At 39.1% G+C, this 22,536-nt stretch overlaps 1 protein-coding gene and 1 pseudogene across 4 annotated transcripts; both read left to right on the forward strand.

Moving 5' to 3' along the window:
• The first annotated feature begins 2,858 nt into the window (after positions 1–2,858).
• On the forward strand, positions 2,859–5,741 carry LOC114627741 (annotated as a pseudogene).
• Positions 5,742–7,322: 1,581 nt separating this feature from the next.
• On the forward strand, positions 7,323–12,684 carry LOC114627730 (serpin B4-like). Of its 4 annotated transcripts, none has more exons than XM_028775641.1 (7): positions 7,323–7,484; positions 8,022–8,084; positions 9,285–9,407; positions 10,120–10,237; positions 11,117–11,259; positions 11,529–11,684; positions 12,280–12,684. In XM_028775641.1, the coding sequence occupies exons 1-7, from the start codon at positions 7,323–7,325 to the stop codon at positions 12,682–12,684; spliced, it is 1,170 nt and encodes a 389-aa protein (XP_028631474.1). The 4 variants fall into 4 exon arrangements, with proteins under 4 accessions (XP_028631474.1, XP_028631476.1, XP_028631475.1 ...); XM_028775643.1 differs by having other exon boundaries at positions 11,592–11,684; XM_028775642.1 differs by having other exon boundaries at positions 8,022–8,078.
• Positions 12,685–22,536: the final 9,852 nt, after the last annotated feature.

Raw genomic sequence — 22,536 nt, forward strand, 5'->3', positions numbered from 1 at the left:
TATAAATTCTTGATCTTAGAGCATGGGACATCAGAGTTCTTTTTAGGAAATGTCCTACCATTTCAATGAGTTTGAGGTTCTTCTTTCCTACTAGAGTCAGTGTATTTGGTTTTATATTGAGATCCTTGATCCACTTGGACTTGAGCTTTGTGCAAGGTGACAAATGTGTATCTGTTTTTCTCTTTCTACATACAGACTTCCATTTAGACAAGCACCATTTATTGAAGATGAATTCTGTTTTCCATCGTATATTTTTGCCTTCTTTGTCAAGGATCAAGTGTCCATAGGTGTGATGTTTTATTTCTGGGTCTTCAATTCTTTTCCATTGATCAACCTGTCTGTCTCTGTACCAATACCATGAAGTTTCTATCACTATTGTTCTGTAGTATAGCTTGAGGTCAGGAATGGTGAGTTCCCCAGAAGTTTTTTCATTGTTAAGAATTGTTTTTCCTATTCTGTGTATTTTCTTTTTACAGATGAATTTGAGAATTGCACTTTCCATGTCTTTGAATAATTGTGTTGGAATTTTAAGGGGGATTGGATTGAATCTGTAAATTATTTTTGATAGGATGATCATTTTTACTATGTTAATTCTACCAATCCATGAACATGGGAGATCTTTCTAATTTCTGAGGTCTTCTTCAATTTCTTTATTGAGAGACTTTAAGTTCTTGTCATATAGATCATCCACTTCTATGGTTAGAGTAACCCTAATATATTTTATATTATTTGTGGCTATTGTGAGGAGTGTTGTTTCCATAATTTCTTTCTCAGCCCATTTATCATATGTATAAATGAAGGGTTCCAATTTATTTGAGTTAATTTTATATCCAGCCACTTTGCTAAAGTTGTTTTTCAGTTGGAAAAGTTCTCTGGCAAAATTTTGGGGATTTCTCATGTATACTATCATATCATCTACTAATAGTGGTACCTTGATTTCTTCTTTGACAATTTATTTCACTCTGACCAAATTATCATTGAGTAGAGAGTTGTTCAGCATCCATGTGTATTTGGTTTCTATTGTTTTTGTTCTTATTTAATACAAGCCTTAGGCCATGGTGATCTGATAGGATGGATGGGATAATTTCAATCTTCTTGTATCTCTTGAGGTTTGTTTTGTCACCAATTATATGGTCAATTTTGGAGAAGGTACCATGAGGTGCTGAGAAGAGAGTATATTCTTTTCTATTAGGGTGAAATAGTCTGTAGATATCTGTTAAATCCAGTTGATTCAGAACCTCTATTAGTTTCATTGTGTCTCAGTTTAGTTTCTGTTTCCATGTTTCATTTCAAGGGTTGCATCCATTTGTGTTTTTGTTATTGTTTCTACTTGTGCTTTTATTTCTTGGGCAGGTTTGTTTTATTCCTTTCCCTGTTTGACTGTGTTTTCCTGTATTTCTTTAAGGGTTTTGTTCATTTCCCCTTTAAGGGCTTCTACCTGTTTACCTGTGTTTTCCTGTGTTTCTTTCAATTAATTATTTATATTCTTCTTAAAAGACTCTATTATCCATATAAGATATGATTGTAGCTCAGCCTCCTGATTTTCAGGTGTGTTGGTATATTCAGGGCTTTGCTGTGGTGAGAAAACTGGGTTCTGATGGTGCCAAAGTATATGGGCTTCTGTTGCTTATGGTCTTGTGCTTGCCTCTCACCAATGGTTGTCCCTGGTGTTAGCTTCTCTGTCTGGAGTCTGCCTCTTGTGTCCCTGGATTGCTGCAGGTCTCTGGGGGTTAGGCCTTTGGCCCTGGCTGTAGCAGACTTCCTGTGAGGCCTTCAGGCTGTGAGGTCTTTAGAGGGGCATGTACATTGGTGACCTGTTACTCTGGCTGGAGCAGATCTTCTGGGAGGCCTTCAAACTGTGAGAACTTCAGAGAGGCAGACAAGCTCCTATTCTGTTCCTCTGCCTGCAGGAGATCTCATGGGAGGCCTTCAGACTCTTGAGTCTTCAGAGGAGCAGCCAAGCTGTTGCCTTGTGTATAGTTGTTCCCCTGGAAGGCCTTCAGACTGTAGGGTGTGTTGCCCTGTGTGCATCAGAAATACAGGGAGGCTTTGAGACTGCTGGCTCTGTTGTCCTGCATGCAGAAGATCTCCTGGGAGGCCTCAGATTGTGGTGTCTTCAGAGGAGCAGATAAGCTGGTGATCAGCCCTGTCAGAAGGCACAGGACAAAAGCAGAGTGTAATTCAGAGGTAGGGGTTTTGGTGGGTGATGGTTTCCAGGTCCCCTCTGCTCCTCAGGATTATCAGCTGCTGTGGTTGTTTTTGTGGAGGGGAGGGCTCCATACCAGTTGCCCTGTATGCACTAGAATTCCTGGGAGATCTTCAAACTTTGGGTGTTTTCAGAGTTGCAGAGAAGCTAGTCCCAATATTACTTACATGTGTTTGACCCTGACATTTAGTGTAGTAACAGGGAAATAAGGAAGAGATTGTGTCTTGACAACTCAGATAACTTGTTGTGTCAGACAAGAAAGATCACTTTTCTGCTTCTTTCTCATAAAAAAGCATTAGAAAGCTGTCATTCAAATGAATATTTTTGTTTCAATTGTTCTTCTCCTTATTATAATGTCAGTTCAAAAGAGTAAGCAATTTTCTCACATTTTTAAGCAACAGAAAAGTCCAAGGTAGCTAGCTTCAGGAGACTTAGGAAGTAACTGTGGCAAAGAAGAGTATTGTGAAAAGGCAAAAAGAAAAAAAAAAGAAAGAAAACAAACAAAAAAAATACAGTAACAACAGGTAGTCGCTTTTTCAGGTTAACAGTTATACCCTGATTGTAAATTGGAGAAGCCAATGGTGCTGTTGGTGATTTTTGAGGGCAGCTAAAGTTGAACCATTAATTCTACTAAGGTGTAAACTCTTCAAAGATGTCAAAAACAAACAAATCTAAGCCTGGATCTTGTTCTTCTCGATCAAGATAAGCATCCAGATCTCAGTCTTGTTAGTTTTCAAAGTATCGATCCAGAAGACAATCTGTCTCTCGTTCAAGGAAGCCTGGACTGAGTTCTAGGTATCATTCCAGATCTTATTCTCCAGCTCAAAACAGAGAACGGAATCACCCCAGAGTGTATCAGAATCGAGATTTACAAGGTCACAACAGATGCTACAGTAAAGCCTATTACTTCTGTGATTATACATGACTTTTATCCATGGGACCAGTATAACCAAGATGGCTATGGAAACTACCATTCCAATTGGCAGAACTACCAGCAAGCATTCAGACCTTGTCGGGGCCGTCCTCTATGCTTGTCCCCAAAGAGAAGGTCAGCTTAACCACAGTCCAGGAGTCATTCTAGGAACTCTGATAATTCATCCTCTGACAGGTCAGGATACTCCTCATCCTCTGGTCGTCCTCTAACTACAGCAGGGTTGAGTCGTCTAAGTGAAAGTCTACAAAAGAGAAAAAGTCCTTTTCCAAGGATAGCCAGCAATCTCACACACCTGGTGATAACCAGGGAGATGAGGATGAGGAGCAGACATTCTCTGGAGCCTCCTCTCAAGATATAAAAGGCTTTGAGAGCTCAAAATCATAGCCAGATGTCACCACCTACAGCACTGGTTCCACATCACTGGCCTTGGTTTCTGAACTGAGTCCCAGGAGAGAAGCCCAGATCTCAGAAGTCCCCTCCACTTTGTGGCAGTTAGGCAAAGGTCACCACACCCTAGCCCTGTACCTCCACTTTCTATTGCATCCCAGATGGGCTCATCTAAGTCAGGTGATGCTGGATACAAGTCTGGAGCACACCAAGGTAAATACGACCATGACACTGGGTCATTGAGTCCATCCAAAAAAGAGCCCTGGGGGTAAAAGTTCACTAGCCACTGACTCCATATGATTCATCTCAGAAAGAAGAAAGCGCTGCTTCAAAAAGAGCAGCATACTCAAAAAGGCATCTGGAAGAACAGAAGACAGAGAATGGCAAGAAACAAACAAATGCCGATAAAGAGAAGCTGAAGAAGAAAAGAGGCTTCTCTGATGATGTCAAAATAAAATCTGATCCATTCACTCACAAGATGGACACTGAGAAGCCCTTCTAATGCAGCCAGTCACCCAAAAGGGATAAGCCCCAGGATGACTTTGAGAAAAACATGTCTGACTTCCACAAGTAGGCAATGGATGAGCAAGATAAGGACAAAAGTAAGGGAAGGAAGGAACCCCAGTTTAATGATGAGCACAAATTTATATATAAACTCATAGCCGGTGAAAGCAAAACCAGGAGGAAGAGAAGCCCGGCAAGTGGGACAGCAGATGGAAAAGCAGAGGAAAGCAGAGGAGCTGGAGGAGGAGACTTTCACAGAGAGATTCCAAAAGGAGGAGGGTGGAGGGTCCAAGAGGAGCGAAAGTGGGCACAAGGGTTTTGTGTCAGAAAAGAATTTCAGGGTGACTGTATACAATCCGGGCCAGGAGAAAAGTTCATCACATCCCTCAAGGAAGACCTCTGAGAGTGGTAACAAGCTGGGAAACAAAGGAAACTTTTCCTCAGGGATGTCTTCCTTTTCCACTACTCGGGAGGCCCAAGTTAATGTCCAGGTCTGGATGGACTCCTTCGAGGAGGACCATGTACAAGTCAGTGACTTACTGGCTCAGGAACAAAAGGTTTTTCGGGATCTAGTCCATAGCAACAAAAAGAAGCAAGAATTCCCTTCCATTTTCCAGCACATACAGTCAGCTCAGTCTCAGCTTACCTGTGAGAATTGTTTGCACAGCACAGAGTGACCGTTGTTCATCATGTTAAAGAGCATCACTTTGGACCCTCTAAAATGACATTGCACGAAGGTTTTATTAAGTACCTAAAGAAAGGAAATGAACAAGAAGCAACTAAAAATAAGAAAAGCCCAGAGATGCACAGGAGGACAGACATTTCCCCCATTACCTTCAGAAAGCATGATTTGACTAATGAGGAATTCAAAACTCCACAGGAACCCGGCTACAAAGCTGAGGGAAAAAACCAAGATGATCCTGTTGACCTTTGACTTGACTTTGAACTTAGAAAAAAAAAACATAAGGAAAGAAATCTCAAGTGAGGTAAATCAAGAGAGTTGGTAGATTCCAGAGACCGTAGCCACTCAAAAAACAGATCAACAAGACAGGGAAAATCCACAAAGGATCAAAGAAGCAGAAGATGCACCTCAGACCAAGACCAGTCTAGGTCCCCCTCCTCCTCCTCCTCCTCCTCCTTCCCCCTCCACCTCCCCCCTCCTCCTCCTCCTCCTCTTCCTCCACCTTCTCTTCCCAGTCTACTCACTCCTACAAAGCAGAGGAGTGCCCCCAAGGAAGCAGAGGATAAGAAGGAGGGCATCACAGGTATGGACAAATCAAAATTGGGGACCAAAACCTTCTTGAGTCTGAATGAGAGAGTTGGCAGAGCTCAGGGAATCTTTAAATTTCGAGCAAGAGGGAGAGGTTGGGGCAGAGGAAACTATTCTGGTAACAATAACAACCACAGCAACAATGATTTTCAAAAGAGAAGGCAGAAAGAAGAATGAGTTCCAGAGTACACACCCAAAAGCAAGAAGTATTCTTTGCGTGAACATCAGGAAGGCAAGAGCAGCAACAAGCGAATGAGCCAAAACCTTGGCCAAGGAGCCTTTCCCCAAGGGCAGGGTCACTTCATGTTCAGGAAATTCAGTGCCAGCCCTAGGCAGGCTCATGACAAGTTCAGTGTGGGAAGGGAGACATTGAAGATGATAAGAGTGAGACAGAGAACAGGACACATTACACTCCTCAGCTCAGTAGGGGCCACTCTTGATGGAGCCCTTGCCCATGAGAGAAAGGCACTGGCAGAGGCTGGTGAAGCTAAACAAGAAGCCTCATGAAGATCCTGAAAACTTCATCCACAACTCCCTAGATACACAGAATCCCGTGACAGCAGAGTGTGTTCCTGATGATGTCTTACTGTGCAGAGGATGCTGCCTCTGAGCCTAGTTCAGGCCCATGTTTCCAGCAGAACACACACACTGGGCTCCTGTTGTTGTTGGTGTGAGGGGTGGGGCAGGGTAGGGAGAAGGATGCTGATGCTTGTATATTGTTTTGGTTTTGTTGTCCCAGACCCCACTACACCCTCAATTTGAAACCAAGTTTTCTTAATTTGATTTCATTTGAAACTAAAAGGGAATTTGGTTTTCAGTCTGTTCCTATCCTGAGTTTTATTTTAAAATCTGTATAAAACAACAACAACAACAAATGTTCTCCAGAATCTTCATGATCACTTTGAACTAGAAATAGAACTATTTTTCCTCTTTGCATAGAGTAATTGATAGAGAATTTCACAGAACTAATGGAATTTTTCATAAAGAAAAAATGCCTAATGTAAGTTATTTAGTTGTTTGGCATCGTAGGTATTCCTTAAAGGCAATTCAACAGTTTAAAATAAGGTAATTGGAGGTGTCATACAGAATAGACTTGTCAGGTTAAAAGTTTAAAGTACTACCATTGCTATTGGAAAAGTGTCCATGTGCATTTCAGATGAGTCAGCAGCTGACAAGGGTTAGAAAATATGAATCATGTGACCTACAGCAAAAGGAAGTACAGTGGTAGGATCTGAAGCCAGCCTTTCCTCACAAATTTGCATAACTAAAGAGACTAACCTGGTTATGAAATCTGAAGTTGATTTATTTGAAATACCATTGAAATGACGAGGCAGCAGTGGTAAGAGGAGAGCTATAAATTCCAGATCTCAGGATCAGCCACACACAAACTCCTATCCTTCCTGTCAACTTCTGCCTTCAGAAACACAAGTAAGTGCTTCCAGCTACTATTGATGAACAGAATGAACTATGTTTTAGGATAACAATGCTGTGTTTTATATCACAAATATAAGATATTTTGCGTGATTCTAATATTCTTGATCTACAAAGAAAAAGTTAAATGCCTCCTTCACTTAATTTGATATTTGTCAAACAAATTTATTTTCAGTTAAACATATGTGTCTTTTGAAGAATGTAGGATTTGTGTCTGGCAACTACAGAATCTTAAAGAAAAGTTGATAGATGATTTTGGACACCTAGCTGCTTGCAAGCCTCAGTAATCTTTATCTTGGTATTCATTGGAAACCTTTCCACCCAAAACTACCACAGATGGTGAGGAAGGAAAAATAAAAAGATTCTCTATTTGATGTTTGCAAAGTCTTAAAGACTCTGACTTCATACATCCTAGATAGGAGATGTACATTGCAGAAGGTTTAAAAGTAATAATGATAAATTTATTTGCCAGAATCTGGCAATGAAGGTATGTCATTTTCTTTATGAACTTATCATTATTTAGTGAAGTCATTCTAACCTTTGTGCTGACTTTATGCTGTTCTAGGACTTTAAGGTCACACTAAGCCACCATGCATTTGTTTCCTGAAGCCACTACTAGATTCACACTTGAGCTGTTCAGGCAGCTCAGAGAATCAAAGGACAACATCTTCTATTCCCCAACCAGTATAATGACAGCATTAGCAATGCTACAGCTTGGAGCAAAAGGAAACACTAAACAACAAATTGAGAAGGTAGGTCTAAGCTTCATTTTGTTGACCAGTTTGAACTTGTCTCTCCAGCAGTCTGTCAGTGTACAGGTAAATGACAATAAATCTTGATGCCTGAGATGAAGAACAAGGTGTTGAGTTGGCATTGCCATGACTGTGAACACAGAACCATAGGAGGAACATGCCCATCCTAAACACGGTCCAGATGCATCCTGCTATCCATTAAGTACTGGACTAGGATAACTGCCTTCCAGTGTCCAACAGCAAGAAATAACCTTAAACTGTAGAGACTGTTGATACAAGCAGTGGATTGGCTCAGATCTGAGTGATATGATCTGAAGCATTCCCTAAGCACGGACTGAATGGGCATCTATTGATGTGACTGGTTACAGATCAGCTCTATGGTATTTCTTACAAACTCATGTGCAAACATTTAGAGTATATTTTTCCAAATCTTTAAATCTTTGCCTTTATTTTCAGGGGTTTGTTCTGGTTTTGTGTCCTTGGATTTAGACAGAACTTTAAGTGAATTTTACTGGTTGCAATTATTGTATCTTCCAGGTTCTTCAACTCAATGAAACCACCAAGAAGACAGCAAAACTAGCTGCAGACAGTCATGTAAGTGCAGAGTACCTCATGCCTAGAAGAACTTCAGTTTTTGACAGCATTATAATCGAAAGTTAACATTCTACATTTAAAAAGAAAAACACTCTGTAGGGGAATCTCGAAACAAAAGAGATTTAGATGTGGAGTAGTGTCACGCTTCTTTCTCATAGTCATTATGTTCATTAACTACAGAAGAAGGTCAGTATTGGATGGAGAGGCGGATGGCCTAGATCCAGTTCTAGCTCTGCCCCTCTCAGATGGGGACCATGAGCAAAGCTCTGCCCTGACACACTGGGAATATGGTCTACCAAAGTGGGAGCAATAAGGAATATGATTCAACATGTATGAACACTTAGAAAACTGTCCAGCTTGTTACAAATAAAAAAACATAATAAATGTTAGACAACATTACTGAAGATAAAAGTAATTGTCAGTATAACAATAAATAATATGATTAAAACTATTTTATCTTAATTCATCAATTGGATTAAGAGAAATAAGCACATATTCACATATTAAGTGAAATAAGTCCTTCTTGGAAAATGATAGCTATCATACCTCTATGTGTTTAGAGCCTTTACTACTTTACCTTCTTAGCAGGAAAAGAGAACTGTTCTGGTTCAGACAATCTTAGATTCACAATTTGGCTCTGTAGCATTTCTTTGAAGAGTTGTTTAAATTCTCTGAATATTTTTGTTTTTAATCTCGATTATACTCAGACTGATATTACTTACATATAGTCCAGTCCTTAGATTAATCACGGGCATATGCTACCTTATATGCTATTTACATGGAGAGAATATCCACCATGAGGGAAAAACCATAAATCAGATTAAACTTGTCTTAGGCAATACCATTAAAGGTTATACATATCATGGCTGCCTATAATAACATATTTGAAATAGGCAAACAGTATAACCATGTATTAGTGATTCTAAGAAATGACAAATGATCTGTAGTTTTGAATAATATAAGCCAAAACAACCTGAAAGTACTACATATTTAGGTCAAAAGTCTGCAAACCGTATTATGTGGATAAAAGAAAGAGTCATTTCTGGAAGAGGTTGAATGTAAACTAGGAATATTTAAGATAATATACAACAGATGTCAGAAAATATTAAAATTGTCTTTGAGATTAAAATTGTTTGGGTATTGATTTTGTGGACTTAGTATCTACAATAGAAGGGTAATTCAATGAAAACCTTTTTGACGGTGAAGGATGAAGAAAATGTCCATGAACAATTTCACAAGCTTATGACTCAATTAAATAAATCCAATGATGCTTATGACCTGAAGGCTCCCAACAGAATCTATGCAGCAAACAGTTTCCAATTTCTCCAGGTAAGTTCCCCCTGGCTCTGCATCCCTTTAATCTGTACTCTAGGTCCGACAAATATTAATGGCCATACATAAAAGTGAGGCCAGGCAGATTCAGATAGGTAACACTTGCTGAGGGAGCATCAGCTTCATAATCAAAGTTCTAGCTCACTGCATTGTCCAAGAGCCTAGTGATTTATGTGTGAAGCATAGACTCAGCAACTCTTCCGTGAGAGAATGTAGGTCAACAGAACTTGTCATGAGATGTTAGTAATGAACTAGCACTGACATGGTCACAGAGATTATGACAGGAGATCTCTGTTGAGGAGGATGTTTCTGGAATTGGCAGGCTTGGGGAACTCCTGGAGAGAACTGGGGAGGGGGCAGATAATATGGCATTTCCTCCATTGAACACATGATCAAAGGAGAATTACAATGGTTGAACTTAGTGGTAGGATAGCTCCTCAGCCAATCAGCTCTCTCAGGAGAATTTACTATGAAATTTTCAAGTAAGACCCTCTTTTCCACCTGCCATCTGCCAGATGCTATATTAGTGTAAGGTTGCCTTCAGTTCACTGTGTTCTCAAATCGCCTACATATTACCTGAGTAAAAATCTTCATGTTCATAGCCTAACAGTTGCCATCAGGGTCAGCAATCAGCTTATAGAATCATCACAACGAATGAAATTTGAGTGATGTCTATGTTGTTCTTATTTGGTTCCTTCACATTTCAAAGACATATTTGGAAGACATTAAGAAATATTACCAAGCTAACATGGAATCACTTGATTTTGTACATGATACAGAAGAAAGCCAAAAGAAGATTAATTCCTGGATGGAAAGGCAAACAAATGGTAATGTATGTTATGGTCTCTGGAGGAACCAGCTGAGATTATGGGATGGTCTACATAAATATGAAGTGAGCCAAGAGGAAGTATGGAGCCATTGGCAGAAAGCCAATCAATTAAAGTACAACAGGACATTTGTTTACATATAGTTTATTTAGTGGTTAAGTTTGAGACTCTAAAAGCTCCACCCAAATATATTTTCACATCATATCAATCATATCAATATTAAGTTGCAAACAATTCTTGAAAACTAGGAGCAAATGTTAGAAAAAGTCCCATTCTCTTTAGCCAGTCAGAAAAGCAAGGCACTTCTTGTCACCACAGCTGGATCTCAGATCATATCTCAAGCCTGACACTTTGAAAGAATTTATCATATTGTCTTTGACACCTAACACAGAGATCTCTGCAGATTTCTATCCCATATCTCATCTCTGTTTATAGGTCAAGCCTGAAGCAATAGAATATGAAAGCTAACAGAAGGACACAGCAGGACTGGTGTCTGATATTACCAGGAATGTACTTCAGACTATAGAATCCATGTCATTTGTAGAAAAGAACAAATTAAGCCATGGGTAGAAGGCTAGAAGAGGAAGAAAAGAGTTAGGTTGACAGCATAGATGGAAACAGTTTGAGTACTCACTGTGAGTTGGCCATAATCACCCAGACTGGAAGTCTGACAGCCTTTCCTATGACAAGATCTGATGTGTTCATCCCAGGTAGCTCACAAGGCACTTCGAGGAGGGCTACTTCTTATGAACAAGTCAACAATTTCCTCATGTAATGACTTGGGTGAACAGTGATAAGTGATCAACAGTGAACTCTTGTAAAGCATGCTCCAGAAAAGCTCTTGTCCTGATGATAGACACTTTGTTCTTTCCCTTGAAGGAAAAATCAAAGGCTTATTTCCTGCTGGGAGCCTGAGCAGTAGCACTATACTGGTTCTGGTGAATGCAATGTATTTCAAAGGACAATGGAATCACAAATTTGATGAAAAGAATACCACAGAAGAAAAGTTTTGGTTGAATGAGGTATTGGTTAGCAGTTTATTTACATAAAGTAATATGGTGATGTGTGGATGATTTAATTTAAATATAAGTAATGCCACAGAAGTCAAAAATTAAAAATGTGTTTTATTTTTGTATCTTAACTAGGAATAACTAAAGAAAAATTTGTCTGGACTTAACAAAATTTCAGAGTTATGTCTTCAAGAGAAGCTGATATGTTTTGTGTCTCGACAATATCGCCTGTGCTGTCCTAGGTTTTCCTTGATTTGTCTTTGACATGGTGATTTTTGCAGAATACAAGTAAATCTGTCCCGATGATGAAACAAAGAAACGAATTCAACTTCATCTTTCTGGAGGATGTGCAGGCCAAGATTGTGGAACTTCCATACATAGGCAAAGAACTAAGTATGCTCATCCTGCTGCCAGTGGAAATTGATGGTCTGAAGAAGGTACAGCTTGTGTCTCCTTTTCTTCCTTCCATTACCTGATTTGTTCATAATGTATCAAATTCAAAAAAGACACTACGGAAAATAATTAAACATGACTATAATGAAAAATTTAAAGTGAGACAATGTGTCTCATTCTGTAATATAAGTATTTTACACACAGTCTGAATCACACTGCATGCTTGCCTAATCAGGAATTAAGCTGAGTAATGAATATTAAATATCAACATGATGCCACTAATATGGAACAAGACAAACTTGGTTGAAAGAAATATATAGCATTGTACACAGTGTTTATAAATATTTTAAATGAAAGTGAAAAACATAGGGCATTAGATGATAACTTTAAATGAAATACTATGTACAGATAGCTGGCTGGGAGCATAAACAATAATGGACACAATATATTTTGTACAAAACAATAATTCTAGGTTTTTGATATTGAAAATAAAATCTAACTTTAAATTACCTAAATAAATAATATCTAAACCAATAGACTAGTATTTATTGATAGCTACAAGTTTTGCTTTGATTCATTGTTCATGTAAGTTACAGTCTTTCAGTTAATCATGGCAATCGCTTTTCTCTACTTTTATAGCTTGAAGAACAACTCACTGCTGACAAGTTTCTAGAATGGACAAGCCCAGAGAACATGCACATGATCGAGATGTATTTATCTCTGCCTCGGTTCAAACTGGAAGAGAAGTATGACCTCCCTGGTCCATTAGAACACATGGGGATGGTCGACGCCTTCAATCCACAGAAGGCTGACTTCTCAGGCATGAGCAGCACTCAAGGTCTCATGGTGTCTAAAGTTTTACACAAGTCCTTTGTAGAGGTAAATGAAGAGGGAACAGAAGCTGCAGCTGCCACAGGAGTGGCAGTCAATAAACTATCTGCACAGATGTCAGAAGATGTCAATTGTAACCACCCTTTCCTATTCATCATCAGGCATAACAGGACCAAAAGCATCCTCTTCTTTGGCAAAATGTCTTCCCCTTAATTGCAGTGTCTCTGCCATGCCTCCAGAAAAGTTAACAAAGTTCTGCAGCTAATTATGGCCTAGAAACAACAGTTTCTCTTGCTTCATTTTTTTCCCATCTCAGAATCTCTGCTAAGAGTGCATTGGTTGGGGGCAGGAAAGCTCTATTATCTCTATTTTTCTTTCTTTTCTTCTTCTTTTTTCCCATATACACATTCAAAACCGATTTCTCTGTATAAACACTCTGGGGAAAAAAAATGAAAGGATATATTACCATAGTTTCTTTTAATCTAACATGTACCTGTAACCTAGATTAAGTGAGCTATACAGAGTAAAACATGCCTTCTTTAAACTGATTAATACAAACAATTACATTGCTCTACTTGACATTAGGGGATATCTCTGCACTTCATAAGCTTATAAATGTTATAATTTTACAAAGTAAAATTTGAATAAAATAATTATCTTTTCAATTTCTTTATTACTTTATCATCTTTTCAATAGCAAGATGCCAATTATTCAGGAGGAATATGGAGAGAATGATAAAAGCAAATTCACTTACGCTAAATCTGGTGTTTTGTACAGATACAGTTCTACACATGCTTATTTTATTTTTAGAGCAAGAAAACGTGGTAGATTTATGGTTTATAGATTTTAGTACCAGGGAACAACTCAAGACCAATTCCATACAAGGTAAATTCTCTACCACTAAGCCAAGCCTTGGGAAAAAATAAAAATTTAAATCCTACAATGAGAAATAGTAGTTTCATCAAAGATAAGCAGATTAGAAACATCAATATTACTATAATTTACTATATCAGCAGCCCTAGTGAAAGATCCCTAGAAATCCGTGTTATCCAGCGTAATAATCATTAGAAAGCTGCTTTCACATATAAATTAAATGAACATACCTTAAATTAATTAGTCCATTTTCTTCCCAATAGCTGACATGGGTAGCATATGGTGTCTTTGACCATGGAATTTTCAACACATTTATCATTCTGATTGCATCACCACAGAACACTTAAGAGCTCAGCTTAAAAATCTAGAGAATTCCATGACAAAATTTAACATCAGGACCTTAAGAGGGCTCTTAGTAAATAAAGATATAAAAGGTTGATTCTTTAACAGTTAAAATAGACCTATCCAAATTTCAAATCCAGTCTCTGGTTGAGTAAGAATCACTGGAAAGTTTGAACCCAAAATAGTATAAGAGAAAACAGATGTTTTTCACCATTATCAATAGAAGAAAAGGGAGATAAAAGAGTCAGTCCATCTACAGAGCGTGACATGGTTTGTGTTTTTACAAAGAACAAAAAATAATCAGTACACATGTGTATAAATAGAAGCTATCTCTGGAGGGAGATGTAAGAAACTGCATCACCACAGCAGAGCAGAGAGAAATGGGGAATCTGAGATGTCTGCCTGACCTTCAGGGCTGTGTGGGAATGAGAAAGTTCTCACAGAACTTTGAACAAAAGACAGCTCAGCAACTCTGTTGGTCTACTTTGAATGCAAGCTGACAGAGCAGGAAGAACCTGCTGGCCTTCTCTAACCCTTCAGGTCATCTTTTAACCATCCCTCTGATCTTCTAAACTTTAAAGACAAACGCCCCTTCTCTCAGCTCACACTCACTGACTTGCAGAAAACTGTTAGGCTTGTCTAAAACTATACAGATATAGAGTCTGACCCCCAGATGGTCCCAGGTCAGGCAAACTTTGACTTTTTTTTTTTTTTTGGTTTTTCGAGACAGAATTTCTCTTTATAGCCTGGGCTATCCTGGAACTCACTCTGTAGACCAGGCTGGCCTCAAACTCAGAAATCCACCTGCCTCTGCCTCCCAAGTGCTGGGATTAAAGTCATGCGCCACCACCACCCAGCTGACTTTCAAAAACAGTAGAAATCAACTTTCTTTTCATTGCTCTGAAAACTCCCATGTGTGCCAAGATGTGCAGAGCCCAGGACACATGTTCTTAGAAGAGAATTAAATCTTCCATACTTGCTTAGTCTCAGGAAGAGTCACAGCTATCAGGCACAACTTGATAAGCATCAAAAAATTTGTTTTATTTTGATTTTGGGAATATAAATTATTTGTAGCTATTTAAATCAAGCATATTTAATATTAGAGATTTGTATTTTAGTAATCTTTGTATTAGCAAATATAGCTAAAATAAGAATATATTTTTAAAATTGATTCTATGTGTTCATAAATAATGAAATGTCCTCAAGAGATTTCAGCTGAGAGATGTCGATACTACGAAGTCATGTGTAAGGAAAAGCCAGTTTCACTGAGGATGCACTCAACTGTTCTCTCATGGACCATAAATAGCATCTTCCCTGATTTAGTTTTAAAACTGAGAACAAACACAGCTCATCTCTAGAGAACGACTGACCTCGAGACCAGACCAAAGCTATCAACCCCTAAAATACAAATTCTCTAAAACAGTGTAAAATTGGTGTGATATTGCTAACATAAAATAACATTTTTTGAAGAGATGGTTCATTACAAACAAGTTGTGGTGTAGCTTAGAATTTATGAATAAACTCTGCCTTTGAAGACTTTGCTTGGAAAGGGTTGTTTCTACAGTAACTCTAGGTGGACACATGTATTTTTTTATGGAAGCTTTTGGTATCACATGAGCAATATTAAAATGCGAACAGACAAATATGTCTTCAAATAGGTGCCTTCTGTGGGTTGAAGATGGCAGTTACTGAACAAAGAAAAGTCTTACCCATGTTATTATCATCTCAGCAATAGTCAAGGTTTCTTTTTTTTTTTTTTGGCAAATGCCTATCTGTATATGCAAGCAGACAGGAGCCACCCGGGCCACCTGAGGATTCACTGACATAGTTATCACATGATAAAAACACATAGCAATGGCCAAGAGATACGTCAAGGTTTCTAATGCTTCTGTTACCAAGCAACTTTTCAAACTATAATTTGTCGGTGAGTATACCTGCCTAGCCAGAGGATGTTGCAAGATGACTGAGCACAGCTTACAATTTAGCTCTTCTCTCTTAAGCCAATAAATGCATCTGTTTGTAGTTTGCTCACCAGACACATGACTTTGAGTAATGTGAAAACCCCTATTCCAGAAAGTATTTATAATGCATCCCTAGTCTATGCTCTCTCACACCTTCACCTCTAACTGAACTCATTACAGTCTCTTTGAGATCAGCAAGCTCATTGATGTTAATCTTCTTACCTGTCTCTTTCTCTTAGCAAATTGTTATGCTTCAAGGCAAGAACCGTCCTGGATCCGTATTGCAGTCTATGCTGTGAGTGTTTAAAAGATATATATTGAATGTGATTAAGCTATATACATGGGATCTGGTTATCTACAGAGGCAGAAAAATGCATTTGGACCTGTGTCTTTAAACTGTGTCTTTAAACATCTTGATGCTTCATTGGGAAAATCATCATCCCGTAGGGGACAATTGTTAAAATTCCTGGATTCTGCACACCATACTCCCAGGTAGTGAGACTAATACAACTAACTGGGAGATAAAATGTTTGACTATTGAATACCTGTTAGTTAAATATATTCCAGATCCACTCTAGAATCACTGAATTGATCAGAGAGTAGACTACTCTAAACCTCTGTGGTATTAGACCCATGGTATCAGTTCTCTAGGATGTAGGCAGATATCCTGACCCAAAGGAAAAGATAATAACATGGTCCACTTGCCCAGTTCCAGTGCTGAAGACCTGTGTGTCCTGTTTAAAATACATCAAAGCTGAGACAAAACATCTGAGCATACCTGCCATGCAAGAGACTAAACCAGTGAAAAATCCCTCACATAATAGGGTTTTCACATGCACACACAGGTCATTTGCTAAAAGTTCATAATTTGGTGACAGTTTTAGGAGGTGTTTGGTTAGGAACTGCTGCCAGAATGGAGGAACTGGCCATATAGTATTGAAGGGTGTATCCTGTGCTCACTCTGTTTTCTGACCATTACTAGGTAAACAGCTTTCTACTTCCTCTGCCATGACATTTCTACCTTGTCACAGCTTAAAATGGACTAAGAACCTCAAGCCAAGATGAGCCTTTCCTTCTTCTCAGTGGAATCCATCAGATATTTCATCTCAGTCATAGAAGACTGAGTGACACACAGAAAGGAAACGCCAGGGGTTCTGATCTGAGGGCTACAAAGGCCAGGTTTATGGCACACTGACTAAAGATGAGTAACCTGAACATGGACGGGAGCTGTGGTGACTGTAAAGTTTTTCTGCTGTTGACCTCTCTTGGCTTCTGGGTCTCACTTGATAAGGAATTGCAACAGTGGGTGTCTGTTTGGTTTTGCACATTTGGCTTCCTTGTCCCTCTGGTTTTTTGATTTGTGCAAATTGCATGGTGCTTTCCTGTGGTAATGGCTGCCATCCTATGAAGGGAGGTCTACATTTTGAGCCACCTTTGTGTGATTAACTGAAAGCTGAGGGAGGGTCTTTGGTCAATTGTTCACATGTGTTTAATGTATGTAATAAATTATTCTCCATTGGTGAAATGAGTCTATTCAAGCCAGATTAGAGTTTATCAAGGCAGGTTTACTGAGATGCTGCTACACTAAGCCAGTGAAGTCACCATGAGGAAGAAGACAATTAATTGCAGAGAGAAAAAGAGAGAAAGCTTTTATACACAGGAAGAGATAAAATGCAGAGCAGGGAGGGAGAGAGGAGAAGGACCAAAATGTCTGATATGGGAAGGAGCTTCTTGGGGTGGGGCACAACAGCTTCTGGAATCGGTTGTGTAGCTATAATCATAATTGGAAGAAATCTTTATAGTTGTTACAAAGCTGAAGTTATAATTTCTTAAGTTGGTACAGAATTTACTTTTTGGTACAGATTTAAGGTTTGCATTGGTATAAATTTCTTCTATTGATACAAAAAGTTAAGAATACAAAGCTCAGACCCAGTCTTCTATGCTTTTACAAAATATTTTTAGATGATTAAACAGTATGAATTAAGTATCAGAGAGCAAACTCATGGTTCCGAGTTAATAATAAAAGTATGTTTTGAGATATTTCAATTAGAAATAACTGAGAGCAGTTATAGGGCAACAGTTCAGATATATGTTACATAGATATATGGTTTTCAAAAACATCAGAAATCCACAGCATGTGACATTTAATGTTACTTAATCATTTGACGTTGAGAAATTTCTGCTCCTGGCAGAACATCCTTCCTGGTTCAAAGAAGATATTAAGCATCTTCACTGCCTGGCAAGGTTGTTCATCATGGCAAGGTAGCCACTGGGCAGAAATTGCCCATTTCCTTTGCAGACCAATACTGTCCATGAAAGGGCACAAGATGCAGGATAATGGACAGCTTAGTTCTGCTGAGACAGAATAAGCTAGTCCTTCATGGTATTTCCTGTTTTACTTAAAGTCTGTCAGATGTTCTGGGCCAGAAAGCTGAAGACAGTTGCTTTAACGATATGAGAAATAGTGGACTGCCCAGGTAGACAGCTGGTTCTACAATTTGTTTTAGTTTTGGGAGCTATGCTAGAGCTTCCTATATGTTTCAGGTAATATTTAAGTCACTCTCAGATTTCTCGTGGAGTTCAAGACTGGTTGTAGTCTCACAGCCAACTCAAACTGCTCATATTCAGAGGAAAGTTACCAGATGTTTTACAAGCTAAAACCAAGACATAACTCAGGTGTAAAATTGTAAGCCTTTAAAGTTAGGATAGATGGTAGGGTTGGGTTTTTTTTTTTAATTGACAAAATTGATGGACTGGGTATTAAGTATATCTTGTAATTTATAAATTGCATGACGGTAATAATTGTCATAATTTATATCTGCGTTAAAAGAGCCTTTTAGTTGGACAAAAAGGGGGAAATGTGGATTACCATGGTGCTGTTTGTGCTTTTATGTTCTTTTTTAAGTAAAGGGACTCTAGCCAGCCAGATCATGGCAAACACAGCTCTGGCAGACCTTGCCCTTCCCTTGATACTACTCTTCCTCACTACAAACCATTAGACTCTATTTCTAAAGCTAGCCACCAAGGTCTTTCACTTATTCGGCCACTTCCTCCTCCTGAAGCTGACTACCAAAATTGAGCTATCAGAGTATTGATGTCCAGCAATCAAAAACCCCATTTGGCTCATCTAATTAACAGGACTAATTAAATTAATAACCTCATCCTAACACAGGAATTTTCCTTTTACTTTTACAAACTGTCGTTTTCCTATTACCCACGTAGTCTGTCTCCTCCCTATCCAGAGGCAGTCCGTTGTCCCTCCAGGACAAATATCCATGTCCAGTCTTCCTTGCCCTTTTGTTCCTAGTCCTTTTTTTCCATCCCCTTGTTGTTGTCCTCCTCCTCTTCCTCCTCCTCCTCCTCCTCCTCCTCCTCCTCCTCCTTCTTCTTCTTCTTCTTCTTCTTCTCTTCTTCCTCCTCCTCCTCCTTCTTCTTCTCCTTCTCCTTCTCCTCTTCCTCCTCCTCTTCCTTCTCCTCTTCCTCATCCTCCTCCTTCTTACTCTTCTTCTTCTTCTCTCTTCTTTGTCCCTTATCTCTGCCCTCTGTCTCTTGAAACAATTAAAACCCCTTCTGATGAGAACATGGTCTTGGGAGATCTAGAACCAACTTCATGGTCCATAGAGTAAGCCCTGAAGTTAAGGCAATAGTGAGGATAAAATTGAACACTTAAAAATAATGAAAACTTTCAAAGAAAGAAGAAGTGGAAATACAGACAGGAAAGAAATGTTCATAGCAAATTCCCCCTGCCATGGTGTGTATTATCTCAAAGTCAAGAATCAACAGCCTGCACTAGGAACAAGAGCCCAGTGCAGCTGCTACAGCTACTTATATCCTACTTTTCTCATTCATTGCATTCCAAACCAGTATGTCAAGACTTTATGAGACAAGTCAGTAAGAGGAAATGAGTCCCAAGGGCAGGTAAAAGAGTCATAGACAAACCCTATTCACACTTTTAGAAGTGACCAAGAGAACACACAGCTACATAACTATAACATATATGCAAAGGACCCAGCTTAAACACATACAAGGCCCATAACTGAAAGCCCCTTTAGTCTCTGATCTCCTATGAATGCTACTTAGTTGATTTTGTGAGCCATTTTCTTCTGCTGTCATCAACCTCAAAGACTCCAACAATCCTTCCTCTTCCTTTTCTGTGTTATTTTCCTGACACTATCACTGAATTTGTGCTATACGACTAAGCAATAGTAATTAAAACCACATGGAATTGGAGGGAAAATGCATTGATTGAATCAAGACCCAGACATAAATCCACACATTTATGAGCACCTGATTTTTGATAAAGAGGCCAGAAATAAGCGATGCTGAAAAAGAGAAAACATCTTTAATAAATGGTGCTGATCTAATTGGTTGTCTGCCTGTAGTGAAGAGAAAATACATCCATATCTATTAACATGCACAACACTCAAGTTGAAATGTATCAAAGAACTCAACATAAAACCAGGCACACTTAAACTGTTAGAAAAAATGTAGGTAGTAGCCTAGAATACAGTGTACAGGAGATAACTTCCTCAACAGATCACCAATAGATCAGGCACAATGATCAACAATCAATAAATGGGGCCTCATGAGACTGAAAAGCTTCTCTAAGGCAAACGACAAAAAGATAGCCTACTGAATGGGAAAGAGCTTTTATCAACTCCACATCCAACAAAGAACTAATATGTAATGAATATAAAGAAGTCAAGAAACTAGACATCAACAAGCTAAATAATCCAATAAAAAAGTGCGGCACAGATCTAGACAAAAGATTCTCAAATAGCTTGAGAAACACTTTGAAAATCTTCAACATCCTTAGCCATCATGGAAATGCAAATCAAAATTACTTTGAAATTCCATCTTACACTTGTCAGAATGGCTAGGATCAAAAACACAAGTTATAGTTCCTTTTGTCAAGGATGTGGAACAGTGTTCCACTAGTGGTGGCAGTGTAAACTTATACAGCCACTATGGAAATTAATATGATAGCTCCTCAGAAAATTAGGAATCGGTCTACCTCAAGACCCAGCTGTAGCACTCTTGGGCATATTCCTAAAGGATTTACAGTTCTACTACAAGGACAAGTGATTGACCACGTTCATTGCAGTTTTATTGAGCCACAAACTGGAGAAAACTAGATCAACTTTCCTCAACAGAAGACTGGATTTAGGAAATCTCAATTCAGCTTTCATTTTGTTTCCGTGCATCTTCCTTAAACTTGGGCAAGGGTCCTATGCTGCTGTACATTCTTGTTGTCTATGTGACAAAGAAGAAATGCTGTCTTTTTTGGATGTGGCCCTTGATTTCTTTCCAGAAAAATGAAAATGCCTAGAGCCCACTCAGTAGTACTTGTACAAGGATGTGATGTTGGAGAATTACATTAACGTTTTTTTCCTTGTCATTGTGTTGCCGCTTTTAGGAAGTTTCCAGGGAGAAGTCTCCATCAGAATTTATCCCCCTACCAGAAACTAGAACAGAGACAGAAATGAACAGAAGACCATGATTTCACCAGAAGTTCCAAAGTAGGATTCCAACTATCAATGTCTTCACTCTTAGTGGAAGAGTCCCGGTAGGAGTCCTCTTCACAATTCATCTCCTTTAGATATTACACCTACCTCCTCAGAAAAGCATGATCTTTGTTTAACAGGACACCCATAGTCATTCTGGAAATCTGGTAATAGTTTGAGAGTTACAGAGTCTTGGACCATGTCAGGATGCACCTATGAGGTATCAATCCACCAAGCTAGGATGCCACTCTATGCCAGTCTGACTAAGAGTAGTGGATATCCTGTTTGTGGAAAGAAAGTTTATAGCTGAAAGGTCTCTATCCTGGAGTATGGCATGATTGGATTCTAAAGCCAAACCCCACATTACACAACAGAAGCAAGCCTGAAATTTCAAAACTTTCAGGTTCATTAATTCAAACAATTTGTTTTATGCTGTAAAACAGTGGCTCTTCCAAAACTGTGGGTGAGACTGTGTGAGAACTTTTTCTCGATCACTACATATTCAAAATTCTGAAGATTCAAGATTTCTTCATTTACTTTGCAGTTTGATGTTCTATATTAATATTTGGCAAGGTAAACCTCCTATAACCATTTGTTTGCATGTAATCTCCATATTCATGTAGGCATAATATCCAATTATGAAACACATATGGGTAATATGAAATGAAATATCTGAGGTCGAATTCTGTGGGCTTGAACAGTGTAATCACAAGGCTTGCATGTTTGAGCCTTCTACACTATTTCTCTAATTCATTGCAAAATGGTTGTTCAATATTAAAAATGAATAATTCTTAAAAATTAGATTAATGGGACTCCCAGCCCAGTGCCAAGCAGCACAGGCAGGCAGACCAAGACTGAGACAACCCATAGGCCATCACCAGTGTCCTTGGGCAGGCAGAGCACTCTCAAGATGACCCCCAGCCTGGTGCCACAGGCCTGGGCAGATCATATTTAAGATGATACCTGCCCACTGCCCCAAAGCACAGGCAGGGCATAGCACTCGTGAAAAGATTCCAGACACCTAGAGGGCCCAAGATCAACTAAGATGAGCAACTAATTGGTGGAGATATGGAAAATAAAGAGAAGCAGAGAGATGCATGCACAATGAAGAGACAGAACTGGACACTTGAATGTGTAACAGCTTGTAGTGAGTAGCCAGTGATGCCACCTAAGGAAATGGTGAGGACCTAGACTATGCTGGTACTGTGGCTGGGTCTGTGGCCCTGTAGCAGAGGGGTCTGTTACCAAGAAGACCAGGTGAATGACCCTAGTCTGGGCTGCTACCTGGGGCCATGTTGAGGTCTGAGGGCTGTGCCCCACCCCTTTCCATCTTCAGTCTCTGGCGCTGAACCTAGTCCTGATCCTGTTGGCATGGGGACAGGTGA

The sequence above is a fragment of the Grammomys surdaster genome, unplaced genomic scaffold (genome assembly GCF_004785775.1).
Source record: "Grammomys surdaster isolate TR1022 unplaced genomic scaffold, NIH_TR_1.0 257, whole genome shotgun sequence".
Classification (NCBI taxonomy): domain Eukaryota; kingdom Metazoa; phylum Chordata; class Mammalia; order Rodentia; family Muridae; genus Grammomys; species Grammomys surdaster.

What these genes read in the sequence shown, in the direction of transcription:
- LOC114627730 (XM_028775641.1), top strand. Translation starts at nt 7,323, where the DNA reads ATGCATTTGTTTCCTGAAGCCACTACTAGATTCACACTTGAGCTGTTC. An exon ending in CTGCAGACAGTCATGTAAGT is followed by an intron (nt 8,085 to 9,284) that starts GCAGAGTACCTC and finishes TTGACGGTGAAG; the next exon opens with GATGAAGAAAATGTCCATGA. An exon ending in AAATTGATGGTCTGAAGAAG is followed by an intron (nt 11,685 to 12,279) that starts GTACAGCTTGTG and finishes CTACTTTTATAG; the next exon opens with CTTGAAGAACAACTCACTGC.